This window comes from Leucopleurus acutus (genome assembly GCF_964270905.1).
Source record: "Leucopleurus acutus genome assembly, chromosome: 15".
Taxonomy (NCBI): domain Eukaryota; kingdom Metazoa; phylum Chordata; class Mammalia; order Artiodactyla; family Delphinidae; genus Leucopleurus; species Leucopleurus acutus.
Genome location: NC_139157.1, coordinates 68804037 through 68826429, shown reverse-complemented (window position 1 = coordinate 68826429; position 22393 = coordinate 68804037). Strand labels below are relative to the sequence as shown.

The following is a 22393-nucleotide window of genomic DNA, read 5'->3' as shown; positions in this document are numbered from 1 at the left end:
AATAGGCAATACAAATATCTCTCCTCATTTAACTACCTGTTTATTTAAATATACATGCTATCTTCTTTCTGGGAAGAACGCAAGGACTAGAATTAATCGTTTTAAATGCGGGCCCAGCGTTTCCGGTGCCTTTGGAATCATTTCAATATGTGGCACAGCACCTGCCTCGTGTTTTCAACTTTGATTGGACTCCATTCGCTGCTCCTCTCATGAAAAATGTTTTCCTCGGGAAAGTGTGGTGTGTTTTTAACCGATTCCAATAGACCTTCAACCCGTGCTCTCTCTTTGTGTCTGCGGACACAGAAGTGGTTCCCAGACTCCGGGGGGACTTTCTGCTGGACCGATCCCCAGACAGACTCCGGCCCTCACCTCTGAGACCCAGCAGGCGGCCTGTCTGGGGCCTCGCGGCCCAGCCCCTCGGATGAGAGCAGGTAGAACCCGCCCGAGACCCAGCAGCCGTGCCCGCGTCGCGGCCTGCGCAGCACAGACTCTAGCATCCCCGCCCTTTCGGTTTCCGGAGCCCCGGAGCCCCGCCGCGCCCTGGAGAGGCTCCAGCATCCCTCGGCCTGGAGGCCCCGGGCGCCCGCGGCTACCGAACCACGAGCCACAGCCGCCCTGCGGTCTCGATCCACAGCGCCGGGTGGAAGAGCCGCGCCGGCAGATGCCGCGCCTGGGGCTGCTGAGCGCCGGCCCCTGGACGAAGAGCGCGAGCAACCGCGCAGCTGCCAAGCGATCGAGCGCCGTGCCGCGCCAGGGGAGTCCCGTCCCGCCTCGGCCGAGTGGGGACCCGAGGACACGGTTAGCCGAGCAGATCGGAGGCGGCCTCAGCCCGGCTCCAGCCCTGCGCACCTTCCCGGTGGCCGGGGCCCCGGGAGACAGCCGGGGAAGGGAGAAACGGCGCAGGAGGGCGGGGCGCTCTCCGCCCCCTGAGGCCAGCGCTCTCTCCCAGCGTGCTGGGGTTGCTCAGCGCCCCGGTCGGAAGGACGTGCCCAGCCTTAGCCCTGAGCCGTCCGCCGCGCCCGCCGCATCCCTGGCGCGGCCCTCTGGCTCTGTTAGCAGGCACAACCCAGCGCCCTTCCTGCCACCAGGCCCTGCTATTTCAAGAATTTTAGGGGGAAAAAAAAAGTGCACTAGCGAGTTGGGGGCCGGGGCAGCCCGGGAAACTCGTGAAGCAGGCAGGCAGGCGCGGCCTGGATGCAGCGACCTCTGTCTCCTAAGGGTCTCCCCGGCTTTATTGATCGCAGGGGTGGGGTGGGGGGCTTTTTCTGTCTCCCAGATTTACTCTGAAATCGAGTCTCTTGGGACTGAAGGTCCATATAATTGTATCACGTCCATAGCAGTCGCGCTGTGTCCAAAATGGGCAAGGGCACTCGCGGCGCAGACACTGAGGTCCCCAGAGACGCCAAGTCTCTTGGCCCCGGGGCTTATGCTTGTTTTCTCCATGGAACGGGCCTCCGAATTCCCCCAGGAACGTCTCAGTAAGTAGGGATGTGTGTGCGCGTGTGTGCAATGATTCCCGTGAACTGACAGTGTTATTACAAGAACAAATGGACGTAAGTACAATAGGTCATGTGTACTTGTTGATACACTTTTTTAATGGATAAGAATGAAATTTATGAGGTCTCGAAGACAAGGTCGACTTGTCAAGGGAAAGTATTTCCAGCCCTCATTTAATTAAAAAAACCTGCACTTCTGTAGAGATTCGATGGACATTCCAGCTAGCTCCTTAGACGATTTTGGTGATCAGAATTGAATCTGCATGCATTCTCATAATAGAACACTTGTCGTACGAACTGCCATTGCAGGTCACTCTTCCTCAAAACTGTAAGCTTCCTCAAGGCAGGGATAGTTTTCATTCACCTTTGATTTTCCCCGTATCAAGCAGTGCCTGCGCATAAGTACTCAATAAATGGTCATTAATTACACCACTCACCCCTAGTCCTTACACTTTCTGTAGATTCTAATACGGAGGAATGCAGGAAGGGGAAGATGGGGGGAAAGATACCAAATAAAAGTGAAGGACTTAGTCTTCCAAGCTGAGGGACATTTGCAAGTCAGTGATAATGCTCAGAATCAATTTGCTAATCAAATCTTTTTGGTTTTAGGGCTATCATGGGCAGGAAGTGGAAATGACCTACATCCTTGGGCTTTTTGTTTTTAATCAATAAGTGGATACATTTCTCTTTGGATATATTTTCCTTTCTTCTTTTTTTTTTCTTTCTATCTATAGATTAGGTGTGGTGTAAACCATAATGCTTGAAGTGAAAATGTGTCTTGCTAGCCTTTGATGCCTTAGATGTCCTTGAATTTACTGGTATATGTGGCTAATCTCATATTTCTCATTTTTTATATTTTAACGGTTATCCTAAGATAACATACATTGGAGAAATCTTGTTTGGACGTCTAAAATACTTCACTTGGGAGAGTGAGCTGCAAATATTAAAATCCATTAGCTGCCTTAATTGTTGCTTTTTAAGCTCTCAGTGATACTTTTACATCTTCGTTCCTTAGCCCTTGAGTGTACTCCCCAGCCTCTTCCATTTGTAACTATTTGAAGAACCTGTATTGTTAATATGTAATATCTGCACACATATGCTGTACTATTATTTTAGCTGATAATGGCTTTTATAAGGGGTTCATTTGTGCCCACTCATCTTATATAATGGCACTTAAACATCACCATCACTTATGCATTACAAACATTCATTCTGGACAACATACTGTCTAGAACATTTTCTATTAATACTAGAAATCTCCAGATGCCTCATCACTATCATTCTTTCTGAACTTCTGTAGACAAGTTGTAAGAAAGATTAGCCTTTTGTCTAATTTTCGACTACTAACAAAATATTTGTTTTATTCTGAACTTTAGGCTTAAGCACTTGAATTTTTGTACTACTTCTACTGTTCTGTTCAAGTGCCAAGTGTTCATTCTTTCCAGGTTGTAAATAAAATATGGTTCAGAATGCCATCTCTATTTGCAGCACCAGGGAAAAATGCTGTTGAATCTGTAATAACTCTCGATAACCTTGTTCTTTTATTTTAGCGACTTCCCCTCCGTTGTGATTTTTAATGGAGTGCTTATTGCTGTCTTTTTTTTTCTTGACCTACTTTCTTTTCAAGAGCTTCCATATAGAGCGTGTTTTATGTGGCGGTGATTTCTGTAGTGTGCAGGAGAGTCTTAAATCGCGGCGGAACAGATTAGTTGGCTATCACTTATTCCAGAAATGTTTTCGTGGTTTAAAAATCACCTGGTTCCAACGTCCACAATTTCACAGTCTGAAATCTTTTAAGCTATGCTTTTCATGAGTTTGCTCCGTTCTCCAGACTGAGGATTGGACCTCATTCTGCTCTGACCCAATTGTTATTTTTCTTTGTTGCCTCAACCCCCTAGAGATTGTGTTTCCAAGGGAGAGGCGTTCTTGGGACTGACGAGGAGGGGAGTGGGACGAGATCTGGTACCTCAGGCACTAGATCCCTCCTCCCTCTCCTGGTGAGAAGTCGGAGACAATTTTGACAGTTCATAGTCCCGCTTTGGCTCTCACGCTCTTGGTCCATGGGTGGGTTTTACCTGCTTCCACTTCCCCTGCCTCTGGCCTGCCTTCGGGCCAATCGCAAATGCAGCCCTTGCCCCAGCCCACCCAGAGCTCTCCCTCACCCGTCCTCTTGGGGAACTGGGGCATATGTCCGTAGAAGGCTTCGGAGACTGGAGAAAGCCACGCCGGGATCCGGACGGTCGAGAAGAGAGCCCCTCCCCAGGCTTTTCCCCGCGTCGCGGCCCTCACGTGACCGAGAACAGGCCTCCACCGGCCCGCCCATTTCGTCCGCTGCTGCCCACTTCCCGCTGGGGGTAAGTAAACCGCGGTTTTCCGTACCGCCCAACCCCGCCCTCCTCCTTTCCCCTTCCCTTCACCTCCCTCGGGTTCCCTCGCGCCACTCTCCCCGCCCCCCATCCTCCCCACCGGGCCCTTTGTACGTGCTCCGCGGCGTGCGAGCGCGCCCGGCACGTGACCCCGCCGAACGTGGCATTGTGTTATCACGTGACCCAGGTGCGTACGCGACGGAGCGGGGTGTGAAGATGGCGGACGAAGAGGCCGAGCAGGAGAGGTTGAGTCGCGGCGGAGGCGGCTGCGCCGCGGAGCTGCAGCGCCTGGGTGAGCGGCTCCAGGAGCTGGAGCGACAGCTGCGGGAGAGCCGGGTGCCGGCCGTGGAGGCGGCCACGGAGTACTGTCAGCAGCTGTGCCAGGTGAGGGCGCCTGGGGTCCCCTCCCCCTTTCCCCCTGCTAGAGGGGGAAGAGGGCGAGCGAGCGCTTGGCGGCCGTGCGGTGGTCCTCGCTGCCTTGGCACCCTCTGCGCCGCCGCCCGGGCGGGAGCGGGGGAGTACGAGGAAGGCGCCTTTGTGTGGCTGCCGTTGTGGCGGTTGTTGTCGGCGGCTCCCGGCTGGGGGAAGGGAGTTGTGGTCAGGGCGGAAAATCCCCCCTCCCCTTCCCTTCCCCGAACTCGGGACTGCGCGGTCCCCGCGGCCGAGAGATGCAGACTGCGAGGACTGGAGCCCTCTCCGCCGTAGGAGAGGGTAAGGGGGGAATGGAGGCCAGGTCCCCTTCCTCCTTCTCTTATTGTGCACTGGGGATTACCGCGCCCCCCGCCTCTGCGCCCCCGCGTCCCACTCCAACGGGCCTCCGCCCCCACTGGTTTGATTCCTTTGCCTCCTTTTGCTTTCATCCGTCCCGCCCCCGGCCCCGTTCTCGCTGTCTCCGGGCCTTTGTTGTTCGAGTTTCGCCTTTGGACTGAAGGGGCCTTTGTTGATGTTCCGAGGAGCAGTCCCCGCCGACCCCTTCTAGCTGGGCGAGACGTTCGGGGGTAGGCGGCGCGGAGGTTGTCCCTTCCTGCCTTTACTTGTTAGGAGCACCGCTTCCATGGTGAAGGTTGCTCTCCTCGGTGGAGAGAAGCTGTCCCTGTATGTGTATCCTAGGGTCGGATGTCGCTGTGCAGCGGCTTTTCCAGAGTCCGCTTCTCTTTTGCCTTCACCCTTGGAGGAGTGTAGTTTCCTCTCTGCCCTTCCTCTGCCGTCTCCCCACCCCCCTATTACTTGGAGCCTTCCCTGTTTGGCCTCCCGGTGGAACGGAGAAGACTGAGGTTCATGTGGACCCGTGCTCAGGTCAGTTTCAGGCCGTTCCTTCCTTTTCTTGCACAAGGACACTGCTTTCCAGTAACTGCGTTCTAACCAGGATTTGGAATGTTAATAGCACTGTTTGCTTGATAGAAATCGGGGAGTTTGTGTCTACATTTGGACTTGATTACCTACCCTCCAGTTACATTTGAAATTTCAAGGTGCTACTGCTGGCTGTGGTCAAGATTTTGGTTAGATTATCTTCTTGAGGAAGAAAAAGAATTTATACGGGTCACATTTAGAGTTAGCTTGTGAACATGTCATTATACAGAAGTTGTTTCGTTAAGATACTGAACTTAAGGTCGAACAATGGTGGACAGTTTTAGCATGTCAGAGTAGATCACGTTTTCAGTTTTGGCCTCCAAGTTCTGAAATCTTTCTTTATAAGATCAGGGGTACTTGATCCCATACCCAGAAATTCTCCATTGTTCTATGCACCTTATTGTCGCAAATTATTTGATGGCGGTTATCTTAAAAAGCAAAACAACAAAAAAACTTTGTGAGATTGCATGGTGACTTGTCTGGGAATAAATGCAATGTGAAAGCCACCCACTTAAGGTAATATAGGTCTGGTGAATACCTATGGCATAATTAGAGATTCTGTCATTCCTTTGAATCCTAGTTTTAAAGAATTGTTGAAATTTACTAATTTCACTATCCTGACCGTAAACACTCATTCTTAATTGGTCTTTCAGATTTAAAAATTTATCTTAGATTAAAAAAAAAACTTTAGTAAGATGCCCATGAAAGGAACTCTTTCATTTGTAAGTAAAGTTAGCTTTTCAGTCAGTGAAAAGTATTAAAGTCTAGCTTTGCTGAAAGACATTTTTCAGGTAACAGTTTCCATTGATGGATTTAAGGCTTATTGCTGTAAATAGTCTTGACCAGCAATATGTATAATCAGGATTAATAATTCTGGGAAAGTGGAATCTCATACAAGTTGGACTTAATTTGGAGTGTGTGCAACATCAGATATTTGTCACTTTAAAATTATTTTTAATGTATGAAACAGTATTCCTTTTTGTCAGCATGAAGGTAATTTCCTGTATTACTTTTAAGTGATTAGTCTTACAACATGTAAATTGCTTTTATTGACCAGTGCTACATGAAATAGTAATAAAACAAATGCTGGGTTTGTGGATTTCAAAAATGACATATTGCATGCACTAAAATCCCGCAATAATGTAAATGCATTTAAAAGTGATCTCTATTATTCGAATAGTAGAGTGTATCTGATGTTTAAAATCCCCTGTGGAACATTTTATATATATATAATTTATATATATATGATAAGTTTCCAATTTGGTCTTGCCAGATGGAAGGTAACTTGAAACAGTTGTTTCTTTAAAATTGTATCATAGCCATTATTATTAACATTTTGCTATGGGTTGAACAGAGCCGAGCAGTGGTTAACAATTACAGAATTTATTGGAGCAGTTTAAGAACAGTGCTAGAAATACTAGGAGCTCGAAATTATATCTACGTTTCTAACCTGGAGATTATCATTTAACTTTTTCTATCTAAGGTTTTCCTGTAAAACTGGGATATTCACATGCTTCAAGAAGGCAAAGATGAATAATATTTGTCAGAGTTAGTGAGCTTCAGAGTTAATATTCTGCAAGTGTTGATGCTTAGTGCTTTTAAATGTGAATTAGTTTATATTCTGAATTTTTACCTCAACAAAAGGTGAGTTTCTGGAGAATGTAGTGAAACCTACAGAAATAAAGTTGCTTACTCTTTCTAGTTTATAGATTTTTCTTTCTTTTTGAATGAAGTGTAGGATAGTAACAGATTTCTTGAGTTCTGAGAAGTAAAAAGAAATGAAAAACATTTAAGTTTTTCTTATTGTTAACTGTATTGTTTTGCTGTTTATATTAGGTTGCTTCCTGGAAGCATGTCCCACTTTTATATGAACGTTTGCTTAAAGCTTAAGAGTAGGAGGAAGGGAAGGTGGTAGAGGATGGGCATATGGGAGTATTTGTCTAAAAATTTTAGATTTCCTTATATCTTTACAAGCTAGCTGTAATCTGGATAATGTTTAATTTTCCTAAAAGCAACTTAGAATTAGAATATAGGATAACCAGAAATAATTTATTGCATTTATTTGTTTCAGTATCATTATATAAAAACAGATTGTAGTTGGAACTTATGGGACTGTTCCATTGTATTAGACTAGGCCAGGATTCACTCACTCATTCAGCATTGTTATTGAATACCTACACCGAGGGCCAGGCAACCATGAGCATGGTCCCTGGCTTCAAGGATCTTACAGTGTCTGGAGGAAGGTAGACAAGTAATTGTAGTAAACTGTGATTTATATCTTTTATATGGAAGGTTATTTATTTGGGAGTTTGAACAGAAGCATTCCAATAGGAGAATTGTTCTAATTGTTCTAAAAGGATTTTAAAATGATTCATTTAAAAAGTTAAGCCATCGTAATAGTTGAAGAATGATTTGTTGGAGCATGGTGTTTGTTGACAGCATTACATACTGGACTGGATGACTCGTTGATTAATACATGAGTTGTGACTGTTTATGGTTGTTTACCTTCTGGTGACAATTATTTTAAAAGGTAGAATTGCAGTTGTGGAAATATGGTTTTGTATCATACACACACGCACGCTTCTTACCTTTGTTCATACCTTAATTCATATAAGCAGCTTCTCAACTGGGCATGGTACTGTTTCCCACTACATTTCTCTCTTAAGGACATTTAGAAACACGTGGGGTCAGTTGTTCGGTTACTGCAGTGACTGGGGATGTGATAACTGGCATTTAGTGCCCATGGGCCATGGATATTACATTTTCTGAAGTGACCAGGACAGTCCCACTCCATTAAAATTTATCCCTCTGCCTAAATACCCACGAGTGCCCTTTTGAGAAACAGTGACCAGAAAGAAGAATATATTAAGATTTTTTTTGTCCTTATGCTTTTTCATGTTAATATAGTTATATTAAGAAATGCAGTTAATCTGGAGCAGATCCAGGTCAGTGCTTTTCAACCATATATAAATGCACACACTGAGCTTCAGTGCACATTGAACTTGAAAATTTCTACTTTCTTAGCAGAAATTATGAGCAATTACTTAAACAATTACTAAAACAATTCACTTTTACTAGGTTAAGGAGGGTAGCAAAGTCAGCATACTTAGTTATCCTGATTAAAGCAGAGATTTGACCTTTTGATAAAATTGAAATTATGTGCTTTTAAGAAAGCATTTAATGCAAGGACTAGGTTTAAATGTTAGGGAATATAAGATACAGGAGACTGTAGTAGGATATAAACTAATAAGATTTAAATATCACTTCAAGACAACTGAAGACATGTCAAAAGGCTGTGTATCAACATATTTGCTTTATTTTTTATTCCCCTTTTTTAAATTGAAAATGTACATTAAAATGGTTTTTAAAAATTCAAAGACCAAGAAAGGGCATACACTGAAAACTTGCTCTCCTTCCCACCCTAGGCCTCCAGTCACCTTCCACAAAGACAGTCCCCTAATAGTATTTTATGTGTCTTCCCAGAAATGCTGTTTACTCTTTTTTTTTTTTCCGGCACGCGGGCCCCTCACTGTTGTGGCCTCTCCCGTTGCGGAGCACAGGCTTCGGACGCGCAGACTCAGCGGCCATGGCTCACGGGCCCAACCGCTCCGCGGCATGTGGGATCTTCCCGGACCGGGGCACGAACCTGCGTCCCCTACATCGGCAGGCGGACTCTCAACCACTGCGCCACCAGGGAAGCCCTACTCTCTTTTTTTTTTTTTAATTAAAAAATCAGGACATACTGTATACTGCATCTTTTTTTTTTTTTTTTTTTTTTTTTTCCCGGTACGCGGGCCTCTCACTGTTGTGGCCTCTCCCGTTGCGGAGCACAGGCTTCGGACGCGCAGGCTCAGCAGCCATGATCACGGGCCCAGCCGCTCGGCGGCACGTGGGATCTTCCCGGACCGGGGCACGAACCCATGTCCCCTGCATTGGCAGGCCGACTCTCAACCACTGCACCACCAGGGAAGCCCTATACTGCATCTTTTTCTTCACCAAAAAAAGGTATCTTTGAGATCATTCTGTAGCTGCCCACGTAAATCTATGGCTTTCTGTTTTAAACTGTGTAATCTAGTCTGCAGCTGTGTCTAATTAATCAGTTAATTGTTGGTGGTTATTTGGAAGAGTAAGTTAATTTTGTGTGTAGTAATTTCAGTAGAGTTCAGAATAGGTAGTAAGCACATCAGGCTGGGTTATCAGACAGAAGGCTTTACTAAAAAGGTAGGATTTGACATAGACCTTAATGCCTTTATTAACTGTGTTTAGTGCCTTGTTGGTATAAGAAACAAGTGAAATTAAAACTGTTGAGAACTACTGTTTAAATTGTGCAGTTACAGTATATCTTTGTATATATTTCTTTCATCTATTTGATACAAGTTGATTCTTTTGTTTGTCTGCATGTTTTGCTTAGCTTTAATGGTAGAGGCAAAAATTTTGAAAATACTTAAATATTTTCCTTGAGAAACTCGACTTTCTTTTGATTATTAGAGACTATCTTAAGTTAATTTGTAGGTCACTTCAAATCAGAAGATAAGATAGCTTGCTTGTTAATTAGTGATAATTACTTTAGGTATTGAGGGAGTAATAAGTCATTTAAACTTTAAAAGTTTAGGTAATGCTCAGGGGAAATAATTTGTTAAGTGTTCATAATTAGTATGATTGCATGCTGGAGATATTAAATTCTGCTTTCCAGAATATACTTATACCAGTTTTAGCAAAGGAAAACTTTACCAATTTTTCTTGCCTCCTTCTTAACATTCTTGATCCTAAATTAAAATGGGGGAAGGGAAGAGGTATTTTGCAATTGCCATTCATGATATTTTATATGACTAATCTCCAAAACCAAGGATTTTTGAAAATGTATGGTCTTAACTGTATGAAACTGCTGCTGTACTTATTTTCCTGGAGATTCTGTCAAAGTTGAGAAATTACCTTATTTTTCCCAACTCGCACACGTAAATTCAGTTCATAAAATCATTCAATGTGTGAGTAGCCTTGCTTATAAAATGGAAAGTTTACTTTTTATTAATGTGTTTGTCAGATATGCTGTGTAACTTTCAGCTATTTATTGTTTTCCAGGAGAGCCTCTTGATTGTTTCTCTTATCATTTAGAGTTGCACAGTGCACCTCATAGGAAAAAATGTTACCTTTTCCCACCTTACATATATTTAGCCAAGAAGATTTGTTAAAGTTCAATCAGTTACATCTTAATTTATTTTAAACATATTGAAATTCCTCTTATAGGGGAGCACTAAGGGAGCTGTGGGGAATTATGGCGTGGATAGAGCTTACAAAATCTGGTACATATATTAATAGTTAAGCAAGTAATACTATTAGATAGTAAAGTGTCTAGTGATTAATACAATAAGTAGAGTGTGAATTAAGAAAACTAGAGCATTTTAAAATTACTTACACTAGCTAAAAATTGAAAGGAAAGGAAAGGAAAACACTATTTACATTGGGTCTTGAATGTGGATAACTAAAGTGGGAAGGATGGGAATAAACCTCAGAGAACTGGAACAACTTTTCAAACTGGCATCTTGGAGAAAAATGTCATGGGTTGGGATGAAAAATAGGATAGAAAAGGTAGATTAGAACCAGACTTAGGGTTTAAGATCCAAACCAAGGAATTTTAACTGATCCTGTAAGCGTAGATAATATATGGTTACATTTCTTAAAGACTTACCCTTCCAAGGTTGAGGCATTGAAATTTTAAAAAGTTCAGAATGTTAGAGCCTTTGGTTTTTCTTGAAGTATCCTGTGTCAGTTACTGCCATGTAACAAACTACTCAAAAAACACAGTGGCTTTAAAAGAACAGCCGTTTTTATTATTACTGTTCTCAAGTCTATGGGTCTTTTGGGTCATTCTGCAGTCAGCTGGTAGGTTGTCTGGGGCTGAATGATCCCAGATGGTCTCACTCATATGTCTTGTGGTTGGTGGGTTGGTTGAGGGGCCCCAGTTAAGTTGGCTCATCTCTGCTCCACTCTTACCCTCTAGTAACGTAGCCTGAATTTCTTTACTTTGCAGCAGGAAAGCCAGTTCTGTAGCACAACTGCTTTTCAAGCCTCTACTTGTGTCATGTTCGCCATTGTCCCATTGCGTCAACTAGTAGTCATACCCAGCCTCTTCGTGGGTACAGGGAGATGTGACGCTTCAGGGAGCAATTTTATAACAGTCTATGACATATCCCACTTCTGTTTATTCTCCACTGCAATTCCGGACACTTTTTTGGGTGAGATTTTAATTTTTTGTTTCTATAGCCCCACCTCTGCTTTCTTTCTTGTCATACATATTCTGTCATCAAAGCACATCCAATTACTCCTTTTCTCCTTGATTGGCAAAAGGCATTTCTATTCCTGCTTTCTAATTTAAATTTCCAAATAGAAGAAGGGCATCCCACTCCATCACTGTAACTTTGGAAAGTTTGTGGAACAACTTCTTATTTGCCGTGGTTCTTTACCTTAATATTAAACCTGGTCTGTATGTGGTGTTTTGTGTTGTCTCTACCTTGTACAGTTTAGTAATAACATCCTAGTTCTTGTCCTAATATTTGAACTTCTTTTTCCTTTTAACTGATGAACTTGCTTTTAACCTTCCATTCAGTTTGTGAAATTCCCCCAACATCATGCTTTTATCCTTCTACCTCAGTGGCAGTCCAGTACTCATGACAATGTTTCTCAAATTTGTGTTTGCAGAAACCCAAGAGAGTCTGTAGATTTTAGAGTTACTCAGCTCAGAGTAAGATGTAACTTTTTTTTTAACGTTGCCACTTAGTTGTCCACTGAAACAAAATTATCACAAAAAAATACTTATCTTTACTGTGTGTGATGCATTCTATTTTCATTTACTATTATTGTTTTTAAAAGCTGCTCTTGATTTTATGATCCATTCATACGTCATAACCAAGAAATTGGAAAACCCTGCTTATAGGAAGTCGATGGGCTCAATTCAGTAATAAGCACCAACGTAGGTACTCCTAAGTTGTAAGGTGGCCTTCTAGTCTAGTTGATTCACAAAATTCATAGTTTTATTTATGAGGAGCATCAAAATTAAAATACAATTTTACATTTAAATGACTGCTAAAAACCCAGCATATGTCCATGGAATCAATTTGAGAAATACTGGTACATAGGATCAAATCCAAATTTAAGCTTGAGCCCAGTGGTCTCCATGCTCTATTGTTTACTTTTTTTTTTATATTTTAACTGTTCAGCAGGAACTTTCTGCTCCATCTAAATTGTTCATTCCTCATTTTACTGCCTTTGTGACTTTGTTCAGAGGAGCAGTGTTATGCAGTGAAAAGTCAAATGGCTTTGGGTTCAAATAGGAGGTCCCCAACTCTCAAGGCAAGATTTTTGCTCATGCTTTGTTTGGGGTGAGGGTGAACCTTGGAGTTAGAGTCTAGACCAAACAGATTGAAGAGGAAGAGAATTAATGTTCAAAACAGGCACTGTTACGCTTTACTAACAATGAATTGTTTAATCTGAAGACTTGTGAGATCATCGGATTAAAAAGCGTTTAGTCTGTTTTAATGTCTGTTTACCCAAATTGCCTCTTAGGGCCTCATCATTGCTATATAATACTTGTTCAGTATGACATTGATTTATAAGAAAATGTTCAGTTTTATTAGGCATTTGTTTAGGAAGACTGAGATATATGGTTAAATGGCTAAAATGAAGCAGTTCTTTAAAAAATGAATTTCAAATATATGGATAATATATTCGTGTGGAACATTTGGCATCCTTATTGATGCCTGACGTATAGGCAATGTTATGTTTTAAGTTTATCACTCCTAGATACAGATTTTACACTTAGAAAGAGGTAATCTAAATTCAGAAGTAGTAAGTAATTGACTTGATCCCCATCCCAGTCATTTTTTTGGTTTGTTTTTTTGGATTGAACCTCCCCCACCCCACTCCCCTGCAGTGAAAGCACCAGGGAATTCCCTGCATGAAGGTATTTTCTAGGAAGGGTTTCTGAGTGCTTGTCATAACTATTGCTCCTTAGTAATTCAGAATGAACTCTAGTATGTAAAACTGAATACGTTGGCAAGAACGAGTCAGACCTAGTATATTTAATATTGTGACCTATTTAGTGTTTCTGAAAAGGCAATCTGATGTTGCAAATGCTGCCTAAAGAGAAATTATTTTTAACACCAGAAGACCTTTGAGGATTTACGTATCTTGAATGAAAACATTTGTGGTGTTTGGTGCCCCTCCTCACCGAATTATCTTTTATAAATCTTGTTTTACTTGATGAAGAAAACCTACCCTCCAGATTCTTTCATATATACTTTGCTTGACAGCTCATTAGATACTGTAGGTTAAAAGTGTTGGAATTCTAAGGACACCAATTTTAATTTTCATGAAATTGTTTATTGTGACCTTTGGCATGCTACTTAAGACTTTTCTGGGGTTTTTTTGTTTGTTTGTTTTTTATCCTTGACATGGAGATGCTACAGACTTTTGCTGGTTGTTGGTATAAGAATGGATCAAAGGCATGATTATTTAAAACGATTGTTGTCGTATAAAGTAACATTTTCATTTACATTTAGAGACTACTTTGGAAACACCTTTGATGTTTTATACATGATAGTGACCTAGAATAATGTTATTACATTAATAATTCTATCATTTTGAAGTCATCTATTATTGTCATTTTGAAAATAGCATTAGATTACTGATTAACCAGCTTGTTTAAAGCCTACATTTTAGAGAAGGCAGGATTAGATTTTATAATAATTTATGAAAGGTCTTTTTGTCATGGGGGGCATGCAGATTACTCAATGTGTGTGAATGTGCCAGGAGAAGATTATTGGCTTTGCAATTAAAATCTTTCCTTTGTCCAAAATTTTAAACCTGGGATTTGAGAGGCTGGGATGAGAAAAGCTAGTATTTACCTAGTAACTAAAAGTATAGATTTTGAACTATGATTAGAATTCTAGCTCCCTTACTTCTGTGGGATTTCAGGCTTGGTTTTGTGCTCATCTCTATCTAGACTGGAGGTAAGAATAATATCTGCCTTAAAGCTGGTGTGATTAAGATAGAATGTTTGTTGAGCACTTTGCATATTATGATGCTGGAAGCACACAGCAAATGTTAGCTATTAATACATTTACAAGGACTAGGTCTGAAACTTTCTCTCATAAACGAATATTCATCTTAGTAAAATACTCTCCATGGCCGCTGAGCCTGCGCGTCCGGAGCCTGTGCTCCGCAACGGGAGAGGCCGCAACAGTGAGAGGCCCGCGTACCGCAAAAAAAAAAAAAAAAAAAAAAATACTCTTTAGTTTATCAAACTTAAAAAAAAATGAGGGCAACTCCCTTTTCCTTCCCCCCCCCCCAAAGTCTTACCTGAACTCTTATGTATAAAACAGAAAAGTTACTGCTGCAGAACAGTTTGACAAGTACAGTACTAATCCAGAAAATAACAATGCTATTGCCAGGGGTTGTAAAGGGAGTTCAAGCAGAGTTCTCTTCTGCTGTTATTTTCTTCTCAAATGGTTCTTTTTTCTTATTTTCCCTCATTCTACTGCTTTTCTGCACTCTCCCAAAATATAATGAATGTTCTTGTCTTAGAGGCATAATAAAGCCATCACTGAAGACTTTAATATATTTTATCTTTAAAGACTTTTAATTGTGCTGCTTATTTTTGTTTTACATACCAAGGCACACTAAATAAACTCATTTTTTGGTACCTAAGATTTAAAATAAATTTGCTTCTCTGGAAGCGTGACACTGATGTGAATGTCTAAATAGAGAAACTGTACCTTATCAGAGAAACAATAAATATTAAATAATAGTGAAACTTATGCATGAAACAGTCCCACAGATATACTTAGTGCTTACGTTTAATTCGACCATCTTATATATTCCCTCAAATCTTCATCTCATGTTTTCTCTAGATCTTTTATTTTCTTCCTTGGGTTTCCAAAGAAGTGGCTGTTTCCTGGCAAGTGGATCTTTTCGTCTGTGCACCTTCTCAAAGAACCTTTCCACTTTCCTGTTTCTTCACATTTTTCTTTCCATCGCTTCTGTCCTTTAGCCTACAGAGATGGGTGTGTGTGTCTTTCTCATCTTTTTGCTATGTTGATCATGTCTTCAGATTTCTCTCTTTTCTCTGACCCCTTCTCTCCACATATGAGATGTCTCCTATCCTAAAAATGTCTTTCTCTAACTCTTGTTTTCTAGTCTTTCTTGCCAGACGTCTTTGGAAAAGTACTCTGTACGTTGCCTTCATTTCTTACCTTCTGTTGCAGTTTGGATTCTACCCCTCACCACACTGGAGAAGACACTCTTTTGAAGGTCACTGCTTGGCATATTTGTAATACTTTATTAAATTTAGACCCAAGTAGCAATCCAGCAGCTCAGACTATTTCATATACCTGCATATTGTGTTTAATAAAATTTAATTGTTAGCATTTTAAAAATCATAAGCTTTCATGTTGAAATGAGAGTGTTTGGCTTTTCCTGGAAAATCAGAAGATCGGGCAATATTGGACTCATGCGTGGCTACAGGCTGAAGTGGCTGTCTGCTCAGCCTTTGTTGGCATTTAAAAGTGTTTGTGACCCCATCTTAAGTTCATCTCCCTTCAGTTTATTTACACTGCTCTCCTGATTCTCCTACCTTTGTGACTGCTCCTTAGTCGTCTTCACTGACTCTTCCTTTCACCGCTGGAAATGCATGGTAATTATTAGCTAGTATTAATATATTTAGACGGAGTAGATACAACATTTCTGAATTTTTTTGTGGCATTTCCTCAGTGTTCTTTTCTTCCTTTCACTCTTCATTAATGACCCTCAACCATTTTCCCCATCTCATCAACATATCTGAGACAGGACTCTCTAATCAGAAGGTGGCTCCTGAGCCCTGGTTGACAGTCGTGCTTCACATACTAATCTTCAGCAGGCATCCACTCTGACAAGCATCTCCTGTCACTCACTCTGGATAGGATTTCCAGGGGTCCATTCTCTTGGACCTTGCCACTCTTCTTAGCTCTTGACTCCTGCTTCCAGCCACCTGTGGAACTCTTCCTCGTGAGGTTCAGTAGGTACTTCTAATTAAACAAGACTGAAATTGAACTCATCTACTCTCCTCCCCACTCCCCACTCCCCACCAAAAAGAAAGCCTGTTGGTATTGGTGACATTCCTCCCTTCCCCCTCAAACTTAGGTTTTGAAATCTTGAGTCATTTTTAGCGCCGCCTTTCACCTCCACAGCCCAGTCACTGAGTTCTGTCAATTTTATTCATGCACTGTTTCCTGTATCCTTCTCTGGTTAGATCTGATATGCTATTAGTGGCTACTTAGTTTCTTGCAACAAAAAATTCAACAAACATCTTTTTCATGAAGGTACTTTTCTGTTCTCCATTCTCTCCGCTAATCTATCTTCTACATTGTCGCTAAGATTATGTTATCTTTTTAAAGCATGGATATCATATTTTTAAAGACTTTTAGAAGGTAGCACAATGTGGAAGAGCTCAGACACCATGAGTTGAAATCCCAGCTCTACCATTTACTGACTATGGGCTCAGTTTCTTAACCTATTAGATGAGGATCGTAGTATTGTGAGGTAAATGAGGCATCAGCACAGCACCCCCCACATTAGTAAGCACTGCATAAAATGCTATTCCATGAAAAATAAAATTCAAGCTCACTAGCCTTACATTCAGGGCCTTTCATGACATGACACCTAGCATGCCAGCCTGGCTGATTGGCAGCCATATCTCTTCATTTCTTTTTTATATAGAGCCTTAGGGGTTTGTAGTCTGTTCTTATACTACAGTTTACATAACGTCCCTCACCTCTGCTTTGGCTCCAGCTTTCCCCTTTAGGATTTCCTTCTCTTATCAACCCCATTTCTCCATATTTATTACCTTCAATCTGTGATGAGATTATGAGGTATTATTATCTTTTTCATGAGGCTTTCCTATACTCCTAAATGGATTTAATGGCATATTCCCCATCCTTCTTATTGAACTGTATTTTTTCTGGCTTTTATCATAGTTTTTCTATATTAAGATTGTCTCCTCGCCCTCTCCCCAAATTGGAGCTTCTTAAAAGCAGGGGCCATGGCTTAATAAGTGATTAAATCTGTTAAATGGTTGTCTCCTCTTTTTTTGCTTGAATAGGCTGGTTTTAAATGTGGGGTGAATTTTGTGCTCATAAGTGGCCATTACTTCCTGTAATTAGGTTTCTTCTGACCACAGTTGTTTCATCTCAATTCTGACATTGGGTTTCTGTGTTCAAGGCAAGGATTCAGTTGGATCAAATATGTATAGTTTTTATAAAGCAAACATGAATGAATGATAAGTAGTAGCTCTCTTAATAGCTTGCGTTCATTAAATGCTGATTGTGTGCCAGGAACTGTTAAGTGTAAGTGTGTGTGTTTGAGAGGGAGAGAGAGATTGAGAGAGATGAACTCATTGTAATCCTCAACAACCCTCTGAAGTAGGTGGTTACTCTCCCTATGTATGAGAGACTGCTGAGGCATGGAGAAGTAAAGTAACTAGCCCAAGTCAATTAACTCCGACTTAATTTTTAAAAAACAAACAAAAGCAAAACCCAAACTAAGTAAAACTTTTTTTTTCTTTTTGGGAGGAATATGTAAGTGTTAATTGTTGAAATTTGTTTTAGGGCACAAAGATAATTTACAATAGTAAAATTTAATCATTTGAAACTAAACCTCAGGAAAGCAGAGCAATGAATATAAGCAGTTATTGTAGTGGAGTTTGAGTAATAGTTTTATTTAATAATGTGTTAAGTAAAGTTATTTGTTTAGTAGTAGTGGGAATCTTATTAGTTTTGAATTTCTTTGAGTAATGTATAGGTCTTTTAAGGGTAATCAATACATATTTATAAATTACAATGAGGGCAACTTGTTGAAGAAATCTGTTACTAATCTCCAAATATAACTAAGATCAATTCTTTATTTCATTGGATTAAGGAAAAAACTGCATTTGTGTTGTGTTTGGCCTTTTTTTTTTTTTTTGCGGTACGTGGCCTCTCAGTGTTGTGGCCTCTCCCGTTGCGGAGCACAGGCTCTGGATGCGCAGGCTCACCGGCCATGGCTCACAGGCCCAGCTGCTCCGCGGCATATGGGATCTTCCCGGACCGGGGCACGAACCCGTGTCCCCTGCATCGGCAGGCGGACTCTCAACCACTGCGCCACCAGGGAAGCCCATGTTTGGTCTTTTTATATGGTGCAAAGAGGTGCCTAAAATCCATGGGGAAAAGTAGGTCATCAGCGGTCTTTAAGCTGCTTTTAATTGGGTACCCTACCCGTAAACATTTGAATAGGAACCCTTAGTATGGGAATGTCTCATAAATTTCACACCCGTGTGCACGCGCGTATTATTTCAGCTTATATAGTTATTTGAGTCTGTTAAATTATAAAGTTTGTTTTAGATAGATTTCATAGGAACAGTTTTTTCCCCCCTCCGTACCGCATTTTATACTCTGTTTGGAAACCTCTGGTTTATAGTGCTGTGAGTAGCTGAAGTTTCTGAGATATGTTATTAAATGAGTGCTGATTTATTTTCCCCGTTTTCATAGTGTACTGGAGAAATGACAGCAGTGACCCAATCAGAATTTTTTTCATATTGTCTTTTAGGCAAATTTAATGTAATGTGTATTTCCAGTTTATTGTTTCTGTCATGCTTTACCCTTTATGAACGTCCCTGAGTATTGAGTGTGCCTGTTACCAGATTCTCTCTTAGCTCTGAATCAACTCTGTTACTTGCTCTGTGGTATTGGAGCTTGGCCCTTTAAGCATTTCTCTGTTGATCGATGTTAAGCTGTGTCAGTAGAGGATGCTGAAGGGCCATTACACAAAGAAGGGGCTTCTGTTTGTGTTTCTTGCTGCTGCTGCATGACTGCTAGTGACACAGATAGGAGGACATTCAGTGGTCCTCTGCCCCAGATGAGTGCCCCGAGTGGACAGGTTCTTCGTGAGCTCACAGCCCCAGCCCCGACTTTGTGACTTGCCTCACCACAGTTCTCCTGCCACGGACATTGCACACCCCGGCCACCAGCACCCCACTTTCCCTGCGCGGCTGCTTGAGCTGTACAAGGTTGTTTCCGTGGCCCTCCCCACGCAGGTACTGCTTGCAAGCAGGTCCTCAGCTCTCTTTGCAGACTCACCTACCGGCCACTTAGGCCCAGGCAACCTAACCTGGGAAACTTCTTTGCGATTCCAGTAGGCTGTAACCATACCTTCTCCAACAAGGTTCAAACCCTAGCTTTGGGGAAGAGCCCTCCTTCAGGTTTGTTTTTTTCCTTCTGGTACTCTCTCAGTTCTTGGGGATTCTTTAGAGCAGCGGTCCCCAACCTTTTTGGCACCAGCGACCGGTTTCGTGGAGAGAGTTTTTCCACGGATGGGGGTGGGGAGGGGTGATTCAAGCACATTACATTTATTGTGCACTTTATTTCTGTTATTATTACATTGTAGTATATAATGAAATAGTTATACAACTCACCATAATGCAGAATCAGTGGGAGCCCTGAGCTTGTTTTCACCTGCCACTCACTGGTAGGGTTTTGACATGAGTCTGCAAGCAGTTGATTTATTATGGTCTCTGTGCAGTCTAACCTCTCTGCTAATGATGATCTATATTTGCAGCCGCTCCCCAGCGCTAGCATCACCGCCTCAGCTCCACCGCAGATCATCAGGCACTAGATTCTCATAAGGAGCACGCAACCTAGATCCCTCACATGCGCAGTTCACAGTAGGGTCCGAGCTCCTATGAGAATCTAAAGCTGCCGCTGACCTGACAGGAGGTGGAGCTCAGGCGTTTATGCGAGCGATGGGGAGCAGCTGTGAATACAGATGGAGCTTCATTCGCCCGCCTGCCGCTCCCCTCCTGCTGTGCGGCCGGTACTGGTCTGTGGCCTGGAGGTTGGTGATCCCTGCTTTAGAGCACTGTTTACTTGTTTATATGTGTTACTCCTCTGTTAAAATTAATAATTCTTTATGTGAAACTTTCCCTGTTCAAATTACTGTGTGGTTCCCAGGTTTTTGGTTTGACCCCATCTGATGCAGTGGGCTAAAATGAGATAAAGTGCATACTGAGCGTAAAAACTGTATGTAGATTAATACCAGTACTTTCTGCCTTATACACATTGCCTGTTTGGTTCACCTGCTTGCTAGTCCATGGAAACTAGCTTTGGTATTTAAAAAAATACCATGGTTGTAAATTCAGGTTTTCATTCTAGTGGGATTATAATTATGTTGTAGTGGTCCTTAAAAGTCACTGGTCCCAAAAATTGTTGAGGTAAGGGAATGGAGTCATTGTGTTTCATAGTTAAATATCTCTCATACTTTAAACAGTCAGGAAACATCAAGTGATAACTTTTCAATCCTGTTAAGTTATTGGCATATTTATTGCTCAAAAAATTTCCACCTGGTCTTTTTTTTTTGGTAAATTAGCAAATGGCAGGCATGAGTTATCTTTTAAAAAAAAATTCCCCAAGTAGGAGGTTGGGTTAAAAGAAAAACACACCCACACTCCCAGAGGACTGGAGCTGTTGAGGCAAGGAGACAAAGAAGTGCTGTTTTGACTAATTTCTTCGCTGTGCTCACTTGTTAAATGGTTTATTTGTAGACATCTGAATTTGATTCTGTTTAATATTTTCATATTTGAATTTTCTTGTGGATATTTAAAATCAGTAGCTTTGCTGATTTTAAGATTTCTCTCATGTCTTTAATAACATTTACCACATGTCTGCAGCTATTGCTGTACAGTTGACTAAAGTGTTCTATTAATACTACATTCATTCCCAGGAAGTTTTCTCAATTTTCCAGTTACTGGATTTCTGACTTCCACTTTGGTTTTTGTGAACCCTAGTTCTAGCTTTTTCTTTGAAGCAGTGATATATATACTTAAAATGGATGATGATAATGTTTCCAGAAGTTGAAGGAGAAAAGAATAGAAGTAAATTAATGATCAGATTATTGGTTCTATAGGAAATAATTTTGCTATATCCAGTAACCTTTACACTGGTATGGAAGTAATGAATCTGCATAGTGTATTAAATAAATTACATTATTTTTTAAAAGTTAATAAAACAGTAGAACACCAGAATCCTATTTGAGGGGTTTCTTACCTCCTGGTCCTACTGCTTTAACTTCACTATTTGTGACAGCTTTGGGTAGAGATATTATTGAAGATAAAACTGATGGCCCTGACTCTGTAGATGATGATTTTCCCAGTGGAGCATTTATCCAGTTAGTATTTTAAATAAAATTTTAAAAGCAAATTATATTTCCTGTAGAGGAGCTGATTTTTTAAAAAAAACCCTAGCTTATAATTACTATGTATACAGTGAGTGCTTTTGAAAAGAAAAAAATGTGCTTTTTAATAAAGTTACAAATAGGAGTTTTTTCCCCCTGCAGTGGAAAGAATGGTACATTATTTAAGTCTTTGACGTGACATTCAGTAAAGGTGTGATGTACTAGAGAAAGATTATAATTACAAAGAGGTGAGTCTCCTCATCTTAAAGGAAAATAGAATTCTTTGCAACAGTAAAAATAATAGGAAAATAATTTATAATATGTATTACTATCAAGTACATTTTTGTTTCTTGCTGGTTGGCTCCTGAAAGAAAATATAACATGAAATTGAAATATGTAGTATATGTTGTATCTTACTAAATGAAATTCAAGTATATTGTATATATTGTAACTTACTAACAAGTTACTTTTTTTAAAAGCTCCCTTCAGGTGACACAGTATGGCAATTTAATTAACACAGTAATCGTTTTAATTTTGTTGGTGTACCCTTGGTATTCTTTTAGAACTTTAAGCATACTTTTCTGTGTTGTTAGTGGACGTAAATTCCCAGCTAATCACAACAGTCTTTTTATTAGCAGAGTATGCTTTAGTGTTTGTATTCTAGGAACAGGCTGCCATGGAGGAAAGAGGGGTTTCCTACTATTTTTCTGAGTAGTAGGCAAGCTTGCTGTTTGATTTAGAAATAATAGTTGTGAGCAGTTTTTTTTTTTTGGCGGGGGAGGAGGGCTCCTTAACACTTCATTTTCATTCCTTCTCCCTTCCCTGCCCTCTTTCCCAAGTAACCACTGTTCTCATATTTCTGTGAGCCCCACTTTGCATCCTCACTCAAACCCCCTATTTCATCAGTGTGGGAAAATGCAACTACCTGTTAAGGAACATCTAGACTAATAT

At 41.2% G+C, this 22393-nt stretch overlaps 1 protein-coding gene across 1 annotated transcript in view; it reads left to right on the top strand.

Moving 5' to 3' along the window:
- The first annotated feature begins 4058 nt into the window (after positions 1-4058).
- Positions 4059-22393, top strand: part of ZNF292 (zinc finger protein 292) — an 85415-nt gene continuing 67080 nt past the window's right edge. The window contains exon 1 of the mRNA XM_082855306.1: positions 4059-4246. Coding sequence (XP_082711432.1) covers positions 4079-4246 — 168 coding nt within the window. The 5' untranslated portion in view covers positions 4059-4078. The remainder of the gene's footprint in view (positions 4247-22393) is intronic.